The 15,440-nt window shown below is 39.6% G+C and overlaps 1 protein-coding gene across 3 annotated transcripts in view; it reads right to left on the bottom strand.

Annotated features, from left to right (window-relative positions):
* ENTPD5 (ectonucleoside triphosphate diphosphohydrolase 5 (inactive)) overlaps positions 1–15,440 on the bottom strand; it is a 44,535-nt gene that overhangs the window by 17,571 nt on the left and 11,524 nt on the right. The window contains exons 5-8 of one of the 3 annotated variants that reach the window (XM_077750687.1): positions 7,590–7,652; positions 5,219–5,501; positions 4,292–4,371; positions 2,402–2,545 (exon numbers count right to left, since the gene is read on the bottom strand). In XM_077750687.1, coding sequence (XP_077606813.1) covers positions 2,402–2,545; positions 4,292–4,371; positions 5,219–5,435 — 441 coding nt within the window. In that variant the 5' untranslated portion in view covers positions 5,436–5,501; positions 7,590–7,652. Of the gene's footprint in view, positions 1–2,401; positions 2,546–4,291; positions 4,372–5,218; positions 5,502–5,670; positions 5,772–7,589; positions 7,653–15,440 lie in introns of those variants that run through there. The other 2 variants (XM_077750689.1, XM_077750690.1) reach the window with 2 other exon arrangements.

Here is a 15,440-nt window from a genome sequence, read left to right as displayed (position 1 = left end):
AGGACATCCAGATGGCCGACAGACACATGACACGATGCTCAGCTTCCCTCATCATCAGGGAAATACAAATCAAAACCATACTGAGATACCACCTCACGCCGGTCAGAGTGGCTAAAATGAACAAACCAGGAGACTATAGATGCTGGCGAGAATGTGGAGAAATGGGCACCCTTCTACAATGTCAGAATGTAAGCTGGTGCAACCCCTCTGGAAAACAGTATGGAGGTTCCTTAAAAAAATTAATAGGACTTCCCTATGACCCAGCAGTAGCACTGCTAGGAATTCACCCAAGGGATACAGGAGTGCTGATGCACAGAGGCACATGTACCCCAATGTTCATAGCAGCACTCTCAACAATAACCAAAACATGGAAAGAACCTAAGTGTCCATCAACTGATGAGTGGATCAAGAAGATGTGGTATACTTATACAATGGAATACTACATGGCAATGAGAAAGAATGAAATCTGGCCATGTGTAGCAACATGGATGGAACTTGAGGGTATTATGCTGAGCGAAATAAGTCAGGCAGAGAAGAACAGATACTATATATTTGCATGTATGGGTGGATTAGGAGGAAACTAACGGAGGACCATGAGGGAGAAGAAGGGGAAAAATAGCTGGGGAGAGGGAGGGAGGCAAACCATGAGAGACTCTTGAATGCTGAGAACAAACTGAGGGCTGATGGGGGTGGGGGAGAGGGAGAGGGGAGGTTTTGGGCATGGGGGAGGGCATTTATTGGGATGAACACTGGGTGTTATATGGAAACCAACTTGACAATAAACTAAAAAAAATTTAAAAAAAAAAGTTAGGTGTCCATCCTCACCATCAAAAAAATAAAGAGTTAATACCTATTCTTTTCAAACTATTCCAAAGAATAGAAGAGGAAAGAAAACTTCCAAATTCATTCTATAAGTCCAGCATTACTCTGGTACAAAAACCAGATAAAGATACCAAAAAAAAAAAAAAAAAGAGAGAACTACAAGCCAAAACCTCTGATGGAGCAAAAACCCTCAACAAAATACTAGCAAACCAAATCCAACAATACATAAAAAAACCATTTACCACGATCAAGTGGGTTTTATTCCCAGGATTCAAGGCTGGTTCAATATTTGCAAATTAATCAACGTAATGTATCACATCAATATGAGAAAGGATAAAAGCCATATGATCATTTCAACAGAGGCAGAAAAAACATCTGACAAAGTATAATATCCGTTCATGATAAAAAAAAAATAAACAAAATGGGTTTATAAGCAACATGCCTCAGCATAATGAAGTCCTATGTGAAAAGTCCTATGGTAACCCATAGTTACCATCACACTCAATGGGGAAAAACTGAGAGCTTTTCTCCCAAGTTCAGGAACACAACAAGGCTGTCTANGATCATGACCTAAGCGAAAGTCGGACGCTTAACCGATTAAGCCACCCAGGCACCCCAAGGCTGTCTACTCTTAACCACTTTTATGCAACATAGTACTGGAAGTCCTAGACATGGCAATCAGACTACCAAAAGAAATAAAAGGCATCCAAATTGGTAAAGAAGTAAAACTTTCACTGTTTGCAGATGACATGATACTACATACAGAAAACCCTAAAGACCTGACCAAAAACTGCGAGGACTGATAAATGAATTCAGTGATGTTGTAGGATACAAAAACAATGTACAGAAATCATATTAATGCATATTAGTATGCATTTCTACATACTAATAATGAAGCAGCAGAAAGAGAAATTAAGAAAATAATTTCATTTACAAATGCATCAAGAGGTGCCTCGATGGCTCAGTTAGTTAAACGTCTGACTTCAGTCAGGTCATGATCTCGTGGTTCATGGGTTTGAGCCCCACATTGGGCTCTGTGCTGACAGCTCAGAGCCTGAAGCCTCCTTTGGATACTGTGTCTCCCTCTCTCTCTGCCCCTCCTCAGCTCGTACTCTCTCAAAAATGAAACTAATGTAACATTGTATGTTAACTATACTGGAATTAAATAAAAATTTAATTTAAAAAACTTTATGCTGAGAGGAAAAAAGATGTAAAAAACATAAACTATATAATTCCATTTATACGAAATGTAAGAACAAGCAAAACTAATCTACGGTGATAGAAAGCAGGTCAGTGGTTGTCTGGCTTCAGAGGAGGAATAAACTGACTGCAAAGGTATGCAAGGAAACTTTTGTATTTGTCAAAAATACAAAACATGTTCTTTAGGAAAAGCTGTATAAATTCAAGAGTAATGTTTAAAAACGTGAGTAGCTAGAACAAGAGACCAGTTACCGCAGTGCTTCAGCAACGGTGGAATACTAAAGGCAGCAGTCACATTGCAAAGAACTAAAACTCCATAAGGAAAGTATTCATAAAGGGAAAAAGAATCATCTGACATGCAAAGGACTTCGAAGATTACCTCATAGAGCAGAGCCTGGGCTTTCTGTTCTGGCAGTAAGCGCAGTCCCGCTGTTGCCTTCAGGACCACTGGTGTTCTTTTCCAGTGACTTTGTGGAATTGAATCTTTGGCCACCTCTAAGAGTCCTTGGACAGTCTCAGCACCCTTCAAAAGAGATGACCCACTCATTCAGTGGATAGTTCATTTAGTGGCAACTGTCTTCCCTCAACATGCTCTGGGGGATAATAGAAGTGAGGAAGCAGGGGGCTCCAACCACTCTGCGCTACAGGAGAAGAAACCTACAGAAGTAGGCTTCTTTGGAGAAAAATCTATTTCATTTTGGTTGAATGATAAAAAATGATTTTTTTTATAGCATGGTCATTTTAACTGATTGTTATTTTGTGTTTCATAAATTAGCTTCAGGCTAGACAGTTTGGTACAGTGAAGAAAACTGGATTTAGGGGCATCTGGGTGGCTTGGTCGGTTGAGCCTCCGACTTCGGCTCAGGTCATGATCTCATGGTTTGTGGGTTCAAGCCCCGCGTTGGGCTCTGTGCTGACAGCTCAGAGCCTGGAGCCTGTTTCAGATTCTGTGTCTCCCTCTCTCTCTGACCCTCCCCTGCTCACACTGTTTCTCTCTCTCAAAAATAAATAAAACATTAAAAAATTAAAAAAAAAACCCACTGGATTTGAAGTTAGAAGACTTGCTAGCCCTGTGGCTTCACATAGGGACTTGGTTTCCTCAACTCTGCAATGGGAGATACGCCTCATCCCACTGCAAAACTGCTGAGTGCATTACATGAAGCAGACTGCATGTAGGTGCACACAAATGCTGGTGTAGCTGTTACTATGCTACAGGTTTTATGATCTCTGGGAAGGACAGAACCTACCAGGTTCATTTTTGCATCACACCACCTACACACACAGGACAGAATAGATACTCAATTTATGAAATTAAAAACCATTATTTTAAAACCACTGTTTTCCCTGAGTGAACATCTAACAACACACTGCTACCTCTCAATCATTATAACTATTAGCAATCACAACAAAATCTTCTCTAAATGTCCAATCAGTTTTTGACAGCTCCTAATTTTCTGATGCATTTACCATTTCATACTAGTGAGCTGAGAAAATAAACATCTTCCCAGGTCTTCAAGTTCGGGCCATTCTTTTTCCTAAGATTTTAAGTAATCACATGCTCTACCAGCTGAGCCAGCCATGTATCCCAAGCCATTTTTAATAGAAGTTTTTCCTTTGGTTAATGACTATGCTTGTAACAATACCTTTACATTTGCTACCAAAGTTCAACATTCTGCCTTATTCTATTTGAGTACAGCCTCTGACACATTGGGTATGGCATGTTATGGGTGCTCAAATGTGAAATACAGTCATGACAAAACTCTCTATACATCCTCAATACCAAAGATTTTTGTTTTCATGAGTCCTTCCCTAATTTCTACAGTATAGGCATGCATGATCTGTCCTATATCAGGGTACCTTGAAATGAAGTTCATTGGGTCTACTGTTCCTCAACTGCCATGTTTATACCTCATACCTTATAGAACTCCATGTCTATCTTCTCCATCTACATTAATCAATGCAGTTGATGACTTCAACTCAAAGTCTTAAATAGTAAATACAAAGGGAGCAATCTCCCAAAAAAATGGTATCATCCCTGCATATCCACAATCTATTCTAGCTTCATTCTGCCCAAGCCCTAGTGAGCTTGGGGTGTACAAGTATAGCTGAGTATATCTGAGGACATACTCAGAGTATAGCTGAGGACAGAAAACTGATCTTACACATGTCCTCAATATCAGCCCTGAACAGCATGAGATATTTAACAGCAGCAGCATGGTAAAGTTAACAAAACATTGAGAATTTAAACATCTAGTTATAAAAAACTCACCTGCTTAGGTTGATCTACAAAAGCAGAAAGTCCTGGCTTCACAGAATCAAAAATTTCCCCTTCCAGAATTGGAAGCTGGCCTATTTTGTCCATGGAAGAAAACAGAAGACAGATGGCTGGTTACCAAAAGCTAGCCTGTTTCTGATAGTGGGCTCTCTATCATATGACCTACTAGATTAACCTATTCCTCCAAGCCATTGCAAGTAATCCCACCTGTGAGGAGGGGCTTGTAGGAGTATTGATTAAAGGGACAGATGACAGGCAATTCTTGAGTCCCTCTGCCATTTCTCAGGGTGGACACCTCCTACTCCTGCTCCTAAGCTCTATATGTAACCTGAGAACACTGGAAATTCAGAAAAAGTTAATCTTCAGGGTCCTCTCATCTCCTTCTCCAAGGATGGCAGTGATTCTCTCTCAAGACCACGTCCAATATTCTCAATATTCTGGACCCTGAAGGATCAACTACCTTTAGAGAAAAGGACAAATTACAATTATATTTATTGAACATATAGGTTTCAGATTACAGGCAACCCAGATCTCTTTAATTTCACAGTGAATTAAAGTATATGTTCAATTATCATCCAAAATTAAGATTCTGTTATTCATATTGGGGTGTCTGGGTGGCTTAGTCAGTTGAGTGTCTGACTTTGGCTCAGGTCATGATCTCACGGTTCATGAGTTTGAGTCCCACATGTAGCTCTGTGCTGATGGCTCAGAGCTTGGAGTCTGCTTTGAATTCTCTCCCTCCCTCCCTCTCTCTCTCTGCCCCTCCCCCACTCATGCTCTGTCTCTCTCTCTCTCAAAAAATAAATGTTAAAAAAAAAATTCTGTTATTCGTATCACATACTCTTAGCACATTCGTTTCTAGAAGGAGAGGCTGAAGTGTAGATTAAGGCACCGATAAGGGGGGATACAAGTTGCACTTACCTGGTATTTTCTGCACAAAGGTGTAAACATGAATTCGTGTTCCAGTGCTCCCTGCATCAAACATAATTCCATACAATGTGCTAGCACTGACATTCATGGGGCACATGGAAGACAGGAAGACACCCTCAAACCAAGTCCGTTGGTCTCTGTGGAAGACAGTGCTACAAACACAGGATGTCACCAGCATGAGAAAGGCTGCCCTCCATGCAGTGGCCATTCTCCTCCCAAGATGTGGTGAGTTTAGGCTTTTGTCGTAGCAGTGCTGTTCACACACCAGCAGTGGCTTATAGGACAAAAGACCCACACAGTTAGATGAACTGGTCTTTGGTTTAAACACCTACTATAGAAATCCCACCCCCTTCCCTAAGATATTCTTTCTCTATTTTTTATAAGCAGCACAACGAGCTAGATCATAGTAACATAGGCTCTTGGCACCTTTTCCTGAAGAGTACCTTGTTGCAATAGAAAACTAGGATTTAAAATATATTTCCTTATTCTCTGCTTTCAGTTGTAAGGTGGATCCCTCATGCTCAAGGCTCTCTGCCACCCTGCTCTTATTGTTGAGTCCAATTGTCTTCTTTCCATTTTGACAATTGTGTCTTTATTTATTTATTTATTTATTTATTTATTTTTTCTAGGAGAGAGAGAGAAAGATAGCGTGAGCAGGGGAGGGTCAGAGAGAGAGGGAGTCACAGACTGAAACAGGCTCCAGGCTCTGAGCTGGCAGTCAGCACAGAGCCCGACGCGGGGCTCGAACCCACTAACCGCGAGATCATGACCTAAGCGAAAGTCGGATGCTTAACTGACTAAGCCACCCAGGCGCCCCAGACAATTTTGTCTTTAGATCATATATTAACCCTCTCTCCCTCCCACTTTCCTTCTCTTTTGTCTTTTTTGATTGATAATGTTTCAATTTCTGAATTAAAGTTATAAAGTTACAAACAAGTTATAAAATCACTAGTATCTGGGTGTCCACAGACTTCTGCTACCTGTGACCAATAATATTGCCAGTGGCTTGTACATACAATCACATTTTAGGGAAATCAACTTAATTTAAAAACACTTAAATGGACCATTATAGGTCTTCTTTTTTTAAATTTCTTTCTTTATTTAAGTAATCTCTATATCCAATGTGGGGCTTAAACTCACAACCCAGAGATTAAGAGTTGCATACTCTTCCAGTCCAACTGAACCAGCCAGGAGCCCTGACCATTACAATTTTAAAAAACATATTTCACAGGTTTCAGGCCATGATATCCTTGTAAGAAGTGAAAGCAGATTGGCAAATTAAGCCAGAGAGGCTCAATGATTTGTTGAAAGTCATAAAGCAGGTCAATGATGAAATCTTGATCAGAAATCAGTCTTTACCTTGGCCAATCTTTCTTCTTCTCTGATTCTAAAACCCTCCCTTATGGTAAATTATTGCTTATATTTCTTTATATGTTCATAGCAAAGACAAAAATCTTAGCATTAGTGTTCAGCATTACTTGTTTTAGATCATTATAGCAGTTTGAATACAAATGATACTGAAAACCTGGAGTAGGGTTACATGCAAAAATGTCTCTTGGATAAGCTATATTTTCTTTGCTCTAGGCTCTATTTTTCCTGGTATTCATGAAGAATACCATATCGATCCTCTAACATGTAAGGCTTCAATTAATGGCCCTTTATGCATTTTGCTCAAAATAGTTTTGAGAGTTCCATTCCAGCTTTCATCTCTAGACTTCTCCTTACGTAAATCACAGTAACTAGTTACATAAGATCTAATTCCGAAGTTCCTATTGTCTGGTTCCCTTATCTCTAATAGAATACTCAGGATATTTGGAGTATAGATGGAGGATTCTCAGTCATTCTCAAGTTTGTTGACCTCCTAGGGTTCATTTTATCAAAATGCCTCCCTTTCCATAGGTGACATATTGTATAATATAATGCAAATTGAGGGGTGCCTGGGGACTGAGTTCGAGCCTGCATTTGGCTCACTCCACTGACAGCACAGAGCCTGCTTCCAATCCTCTCTCTGCCCTTCCCCTGCTTGTTTAATGTTTAATATTAATGTTTAAGTATAATGTTTAAAATGATTAAATATAATGTTTAAAATGTTTAAGATAAACATTTTTAAATAATGCAAATTGAAGTTAATTGCATTTGGAGTTTAAAATTTTTTAAATAACTACAGTAGTTCTGAGGTACTAAAAGACAGTGTTAGAATTATCAGTTTGAACATAGTTCAAGGCTGGAGTTCTAGTCCATAGTTAAGAATAAAGGTTTTGACTAGGGGGGAAAAAAAACAACTTTTTGAGTCTCGAAGAAAATTTTATCCCAGGAAAACAACACTGAAATAGAGCATCTGCTTGGCCAGATTCATACTCACATCTTAAATCACCCTTTGGCTGATTCTTCTTTTACAGCAGACAGACTGGTCCTGTAGATCAATCTAAATAAGTGAAAACAGAAATAACCATTTCAGATTCTTGGAGTATTAATGGATCCTTGCCATGACGAGATTTCAAACTATATCCAGTCCTTGGTCCCTTTTCTCCCTCACGAAGAGCATTTAGGGCTCTCCAGTCACCAGCTTTCCTCCACCTCTGTGACTAATTCCAGAGCAGCAGCTTAGGGCTCTCTCATTTTTTCTCTATTATTGTGGTTTCTGGAAAATCCTCTCCAGCTTCTATTTCCATTAAGCAAACATCTGTTTTTCTTCCAAAAGAGATTTCACGTGGAAAAAAATGCATTCTAGGTATCTGTTTTCATGAAGTGAAAAAGTGCAGAGTCATACCAGGTGTTTAGTGTGAAACTAAACAGAGCTTAGAGAAAGCAAAGGATGAAAACATAAAATGCCCCTTCTGCTTTTAATCCCTACTTTCTAACACCACTTCCACTCTCATTTTTCTTTAAGAGTAGTTAGGAATGGTATTAGACTTACAATTTAGAGTGTGTAGCATGGGATCCTCTCTTACATGACCGCAGCCTGCAAAGCTTGCTCATTCACTTGGTTAGTCTTCGCTCAAATGTCACCTTCTTGAGACCTTCCCTGTCTATTCAATTTAAAAGTACAGCCCACCTGGCTACATGCACATCTTCTATCTTCCTTTCCTGTTTATTTTTTTTTCCCATAGCGTTTTCCACCTTTTGTATAGTTTACTACTTTTGTGGGATTTTTCTTCATATTCCCTGCTCTCTCCCATCCTCATGTAAGGATGACTTCTTTCCAAAAGGTTAATTACCTTCCCACTGGAAGATCACGATTCCAAACTTCCAAAGCAAGACTGTTTCTTCAAATATGTCAATTATATGTTTTATATGCTATTCAAAACAACACAGATAGTCAAGTTTACTTTCTACAGACTGGGGAGTATACACATCAGTATACTGAAATTCATTCCTTTCAGAACTGATCTTCTCAACATCTCTTGCTCACTCTCTCATTCACCCCCGTAAAGCCTCCTCTTCAATTTTTTTGAGACCTTGGTGATAGCTAGTGTTTGTCACTATTCTCATTTCCTTCCAAGGTCTTTTCAATATTATCTTTGTCTCTATAGGAAACACTAATAATACTCCCTGGTCAGCTTCCCCAGAGCTTCACACTCCAGATTCCCTTCTTCCATGTCACCCAGACATACCACAATCTCACAGAACCTGGGCCCCATTTGGGTGCTCACCTGCTCATGTCTGCCTGTTCCCGTGAATCCTTGCTTTCACTGTTGGTTGCCTTTTGCTCTTTGCTCCTATTTCAACCCTTCTAATCAACCAGGTTCGTGAACCACATTCACCTTTGTGCTAGGTTGCAACCAACTACGTGGCATTTTGCTAACTTACTCCCTTCTTGATCTTTCATTCCTACCTTATCCACCTTTTTCTGGGTGCACATGATTGTCTGGTTCATCTACTTTTATGATAGTTAAGTTTCAACTTAGTAGATTATTGTTTGTAGGGCAGAAGTTGCTTAGGAACTGAATTCTGTGTTTTTATGCAGGATATTACAGGTTATATTTACAATTACAAAATATATAACTATGTAATAATGTTATTAATTCCCTAATATTTCATGTTTTTACAACCTTAGTCCACTCCTTGGTAGCTTCTTTCCTTGAGATGAACTTAGAAACCTGGACACTGAATTGTCTAATTCATAAGCATTTGCTGAATGTGGAACACCTGGGTGGCTCAGTTAAGCATCCAACTTTCAATTTTAGCTCAGGTCATGATCTTGTGGTTCATGGGATCAAGCCCCATGTTGAGCTCTAGGCTCACAGTTGCACAACCTGCTTGGGATTCTCTCTCCCCTTCTCTCTGCCTCTCTCCTGCACATACGTGCATGCTCTCTCAAATAAACTTTTAAATAAATAAGTATTTTTTAAAAATTAAAGTAAATAAATAAAAAGTCATATATTTAAAAAAATAAGCATTTAAATATATACCAGACACNTTTAAATAAATAAGTATTTTTTAAAAATTAAAGTAAATAAATAAAAAGGTCATATATTTTAAAAAAATAAGCATTTAAATATATACCAGACAATCCTATCTTCTAGATACAAAAGAGGAATTAGATCCAGGCCCAACTCTTGGGGAAACTTCAGCTTCCTAGAAGAAACAGCCAAATAAACCAACAGCTATAATGTACATACTGTGGTAAGTTCTCTTATGGGAATACACATAGAATGTTTTAGGAATGAACCTAAGAGGCAAGTTAACTCATTTCAGAGTTACATCTCATAGGACGGATGGAGTTGGGAAGGAAGAGGGAGGCGCCTTAAGGGATAAGAGGCCTAAGCTGGGTCCTGAATCAGAGGTAGGAATTAGCCTGGTGAAGTGACACAAGGAGAATCCTGAGAACTTTAAGTATTAAAGAGATGGTAGTATACAGAACCAGAACAGAGCACAGGTGTGAGGAATGATGGTTCTGTAAGCAGTGAATCATATTTCAAAGAATGGACTGGTTTTCCTTATACAGTTCCATGGGAACACCTGATTGTTATTTAAGTCCTTCTATTCCCTCTCTAAACAAATACAAGTATTGAGTGACCTGAATAAAATGACACAGTATTTCTCAACAGTTTAAAATAACAGAATGGGTTAGGTAACTGGAAAGGTGCACCAAGAAGTCTTTGAAGCTCCCACTGCCAATTCATCTGAGCTCCACAGAAAAGCTAGCTTTAGTGAAGTTAAAAATTAAACACAAAGCAAGTTTAAAATGTAACCAGAATGATAACTTTAAATAAGATGAACTATGGAAATGTATTAGCCAAACCACCTAAAGCATAAGTTAGTCAAGCAAAGCAAAAGCAAAACTTGTCTAATTTAAGTATGAAATAGATTCAGCACAGTGAGCAATGCTTCATTTGGGAATATAAGTTGGGACCTACATACCCAATACCAAGGGCCAGAGCTCTGGAGCCCTTTGCTATTTGAAGAGTGCCTAAGGTGAGGGTACATGAGATCTCTTGTATTCGCAAACCCGAGTACTAAGCCTGGAACATGTTAAACATCAGTACATTTCTCATAAATAGACTTGGTACAATTGAACTAATAATAACTGCAGACAAAAGCACTGGGGAAGAGGGTACCAGCTCTACCTCTGTAGAGTTAAAAAGTGACAGCACAGCTGCGATACTCTGAGAGTTTAAAACAGGGAGAGGTTATTTTCAGCTGGAATAATTGAGAAGGCTTTATAAAAGAAGTGGCATTTGAAGAAGGTCCTGAGAAGTGGCATTAAGACAGGAGAGGAGCGCTTTTCAGGAAACAATGATTCAAGACATGGATGTAGAAAAGAGACGGAAGCCCCTGGGGAATAGTGAACACGTCAGTTTGACTAACTGTAATAAGGAAATAAAGTTGGAAAGGCAAATTCAATTTAGACAGGAGAGGACACCAAACACTTGGCTGAGTGGAGGCTAAACTCTGTAGGCAATGGGAAGTCATTGAAGATTTTGAGCAAGAGAGTATCACAAATATAAATCTGGCCATTACACGTAATGGAAGCCTTAGTAGGCTCCATTCCAGTGCCTAATTCTACAAATGTTCACTGATCCCCACTAAGTGCTAGGTGCTTGAGAATTAAACGTGAATAAACAGACTTTTTTATTCAAGATGCTCAGTCTGGCAGAGGTGACAGACATAAACACAAATAACCGCACCTTCAAGTTAATCATAAAAACACTGAAGGAGCCTGGGGCCTTAAAGGACTAACTTACCGACAGGATTAGGAAAGGCATCATGAGACAGCATTTGAACTGATTGTAAAAAATGAATAGAACTACAAAAATAATATAGACATGTGGATAAAAACCTGAGGGACTATAAAAAGATGAAAACAGTGGGTAAATTATGAATGGCTTGATTTCATTTTTTATTTCCTCAAAAATGGGTCACATGGATTTCAGAAACAAAAAGGGACACTATTAGTGGCGGAGGGTATAGAAGATGGGGTTAGCACTTAATCCAGAGAACTGTGGCCAAAGGAGTACAATCTGATGTAATAATATCAGCTAATATTTATTGGTACCTTAATCCTAGCTAAGCACTATGTTAAGTATTTTACATGCATTATCTCATTTAATCTCACAGTACCACTCTGTGAGGTAGGTTCTATTTATTAACATTACCAATCTAGAAATGAGAAAACTGAGTCATAAGAAGCCAAGTAATGTAAGACCACATAGTAAGTGGAAAGAGCCAGAAATCAAACCCAGATGGTTTAATACCAGAGCCCTCAGTTTTAACCACTAGGTCACCCAGGAAGGGTCACCGAGAATGACTCCAGGGAAAAATGGATTTGAGGGTGGGAAGAGAAGGTAGAGCAGAGAATGATCAGAGATGAAGCTGGAAAGTTAGACTGGCGTCAATATGCAAAAGTCTTACAGTAGTTTGATCTGCTTCCTGTATATGACCAAGAACTTTTGATCTGTTTCCTGCCGGTTAGAACCAGAACTTCATTATATTTCCAGGATCTGACCATTTCTGATCACTCATTGCTACCGCCTTGACCCAAGCCACCATCATCTCTCATGATGTGATTTACTCTGTCTTAACAGAGCTCTGCTTTTTTAAAAAATTTATTTTTTAATGTTTATTCATTTTTGAGAGACAGAGAAACGCAAAGCATGAGTGGGGGAGGGGCAGAGAGTGAGGGAAACACAGAATCCAAAGCAGGCTCCAGACTCTGAGCTGTCAGCCCAGAACCTGACATGGAGTTTGAACTCACAAACTGTGAGATCATGACCTGAGCCAAAGTTAGACGCTTAACTGACTGAGCCACCCCAGTGCATTATTATGCTTATAAATACATTAAAAAAATTGTTTATGTATTTTGAGAGAGGGCGAGAGGGAGAACATGTGAATGCAATAGTGAGCAAGGGAGAAGCAAAGAGAGAGGGAGAGAGAATCCCAAACAGACTCTGTGCTGTCAGCACAGGGCCCAATTCAGGGCTTGATCCCACCAGGAGATCAGGACCTGAGCCGAAATCAAGTGTCAGGAGCCTAACTGACTGAGCCACCCAGGTGCCCCAACAGATCTCTGCTTTTACTTTTACTCCTCTAAAGCCTTTTTTTATTTAAAAAAATTTTTAATGTTTATTTTTTGAAAGAGACAGAATGTGAGTGGGACAAGGGGCAGAGAAAGGAGACACAAAATGTGAAGCAGGCTCTAGGCTCTGAGCTGTCAGCATAGAGTCTGACAAGGGGCTTGAACTCATCATCCATCATGGCTTGAGCCAAAGTTGGACACTTAACCAACGGAACCACCCAGGTGCCCCACCTAGAGTCAATTTTTAACAAGTAAACAAAGTTATCCTTTTAAAATGTTACAGCATGTCTCTCCTCTGCAAAATCCAGCAGAGACTTCCCCCTTTCCCCCAGGGTAGCAAGATTCCAACCACAGCTTTCATGGATCCACCTGTTCTGCCTCCCTCTCTATTACCTCTCTGACCTTATCTAAAATTTAACCTTACTCACTCCCTCGCAACACAGACCTCTGCGTGCTTATATGTCAAACATGCTCTGGCCTTAGGGCCTTTGCTCTAGCTGGCCCCACTGTCTGAAATATGCATCTACTTGATAAATTCCTACAACTCCTTCAAATCATTGTTCAAATGCTACTTTTTTAATGAGATGTATCTTTAATATTAACCTCTCTCCCTCATATGGCCTTACCTCTGCCTGCTTTCTCATTCCTTTTACTCTAATCTTTTTTCCATAGCACTTACCACATTCTAACATGTTAGACAGATTATATATTATGCTTATTATCTGTGTTCCTCTGATAGAATATAAGCTCCTAGAGAGAAGGGATATTTATTTACTGATGTAGCCCAAGTACCTAGAGGAGTGTCCAAGAAAGTTCTCAATAGAAACTGACAATAGGAAAGTGCAAAGTGACATAAAAAGGGAAAAATAACATATACTTTCATAGATTTTTTTAAGAGAATATAACTGATGAATACCTAATTTAGTCATATTGATTTGTTTTAGGAGAAACTATAATTTTATTTTTCTGAATCTATTAATTAATCCATAGCAATATTGAGATATTAAATTTCTTTAACCACTTTTAAAATTGTGAAAAAGTAACCCCCCCAAAAAAAGAATCTAAAGGATACTAAACATTATTTACATTGTCCAAGTTTTATCAAACCAACAAATATTTGGGATGCTATATATTAGTTACCTATTGATGTACAACAGATAATCTCAAAACTTAGTCGCTTAAAAATTTAATAAACATTCATTATCTCACAGTGTCTGTAGTTTAGGAATTTGAGACTTGGATAGTTTTGGCTCAGGGTCTCTCATAACACTGGAGTCAAGATGCAGGCTCCCCAGGCTGCAGTTAACTGAAGGCTTGAAGCTGAAAACCCACCTCCAAAATGGCTTACTCAGTGGTTGGCAAGTTGATGCTGGTTGTTAGAAGGAAGCCTCACTTGCTTCCCAAGTGGACTCTCCAAAGAGCCTTAAATATCTTTACAACATGGTAGTTGGCTTACTCCGTGATGGGCAATCCAAGAGACAGCAAGGTAGAAACAGCAATGTTTTTTAATGACTTAGCTCTGCAAGTCATATACTATCACTTCCCACATATTCTATTGGTCATACAGACTAATGTTAATGAAATGTATGAGAGGATGGGCATGAATACCAGGAGGTGAGAATCACTGGGGACCATCCTGGAAGCTACTGCAAGTTATAACCAGTATTTGCATAATATTTTGTGTTCAGCTTTTTTTCCCCCAAACACATTTCTTTTTTTTTTTTAATGTTTTTTTGTTTTTGTTTTTGTTTTTGTTTTCTAGGAGAGAGAGAGAGAGACAGCGTGAGCAGGGGAGGGTCAGAGAGAGAGGGAGTCACAGACTGAAACAGGCTCCAGGCTCTGAGCTGGCAGTCAGCACAGAGCCCGACGAGGGGCTCGAACCCATGAACCGCGAGATCATGACCTAAGTGAAAGTCGGACGCTTAACCAACTAAGCCACCCAGGTGCCCTTCCCCCAAACACATTTCTATTAACCGAGCTTACACACTTAAAAAAAAGTGTTAATGTTTATTTTTGAGTGAGAGACAGAATTTGAGTGGGGGAGGGACAGAGAGAGAGGAAGACACAGAATCTGAAGCAGGCTCCAGGCTCCAATCCACAAACTACAAGATCGTAACCTGAGCCGAAGTTGGCTGCTTAAATGACTGAGCCACCCAGGTGCCCTGAGCTTATACACTTCTTATTTGGAAAGCTACATATTACTCTAATGATATTAACTCTTTTTAAACATTTTTAATAATGTTTACTTATTTTGAGAGATTAGAGAGAGTACATGAAAGGCAGAAAGAGAAGAGAGAGAATCCCAAGCAGGCTCCAGACTGACAGCACAGACCAATGCAGGGGCTCAATTTCATGAACCATGCGATCATGACCTGAGCCAAAATCAAGAGTAGGATGCTTGACCAACAGCCACCTAGGTGTCCTGCCTCATTTTTAATTTTATTTTTGAGAGAGACAGAATGTGAATGGAGGAGGAGGAGGGGCAGAGAGAGAAGGGGACAGAGGGTGTAAAGTGGGCTCTGCACTGACAGCAGTGAGCCTCATTCGGGGCGCAAACTCCCAAACCATGAGATCATGACCTGAGCTGAAGTTGGACGCTTACCTGACTGAGTCACCCAGGTTGCTCCATCATTTTTTTTTAATGTTTATTTCTGAGAGAGTGTGTATAAGTGGGGGAAGGGCAGAGACAGAGAG

Source organism: Crocuta crocuta, unplaced genomic scaffold (assembly GCF_008692635.1).
Source record: "Crocuta crocuta isolate KB4526 unplaced genomic scaffold, BGI_CrCroc_1.0 scaffold186, whole genome shotgun sequence".
In the NCBI taxonomy this organism is placed as follows: Eukaryota; Metazoa; Chordata; class Mammalia; order Carnivora; family Hyaenidae; genus Crocuta; species Crocuta crocuta.
This window is presented reverse-complemented; position numbering and strand designations above follow the sequence as displayed.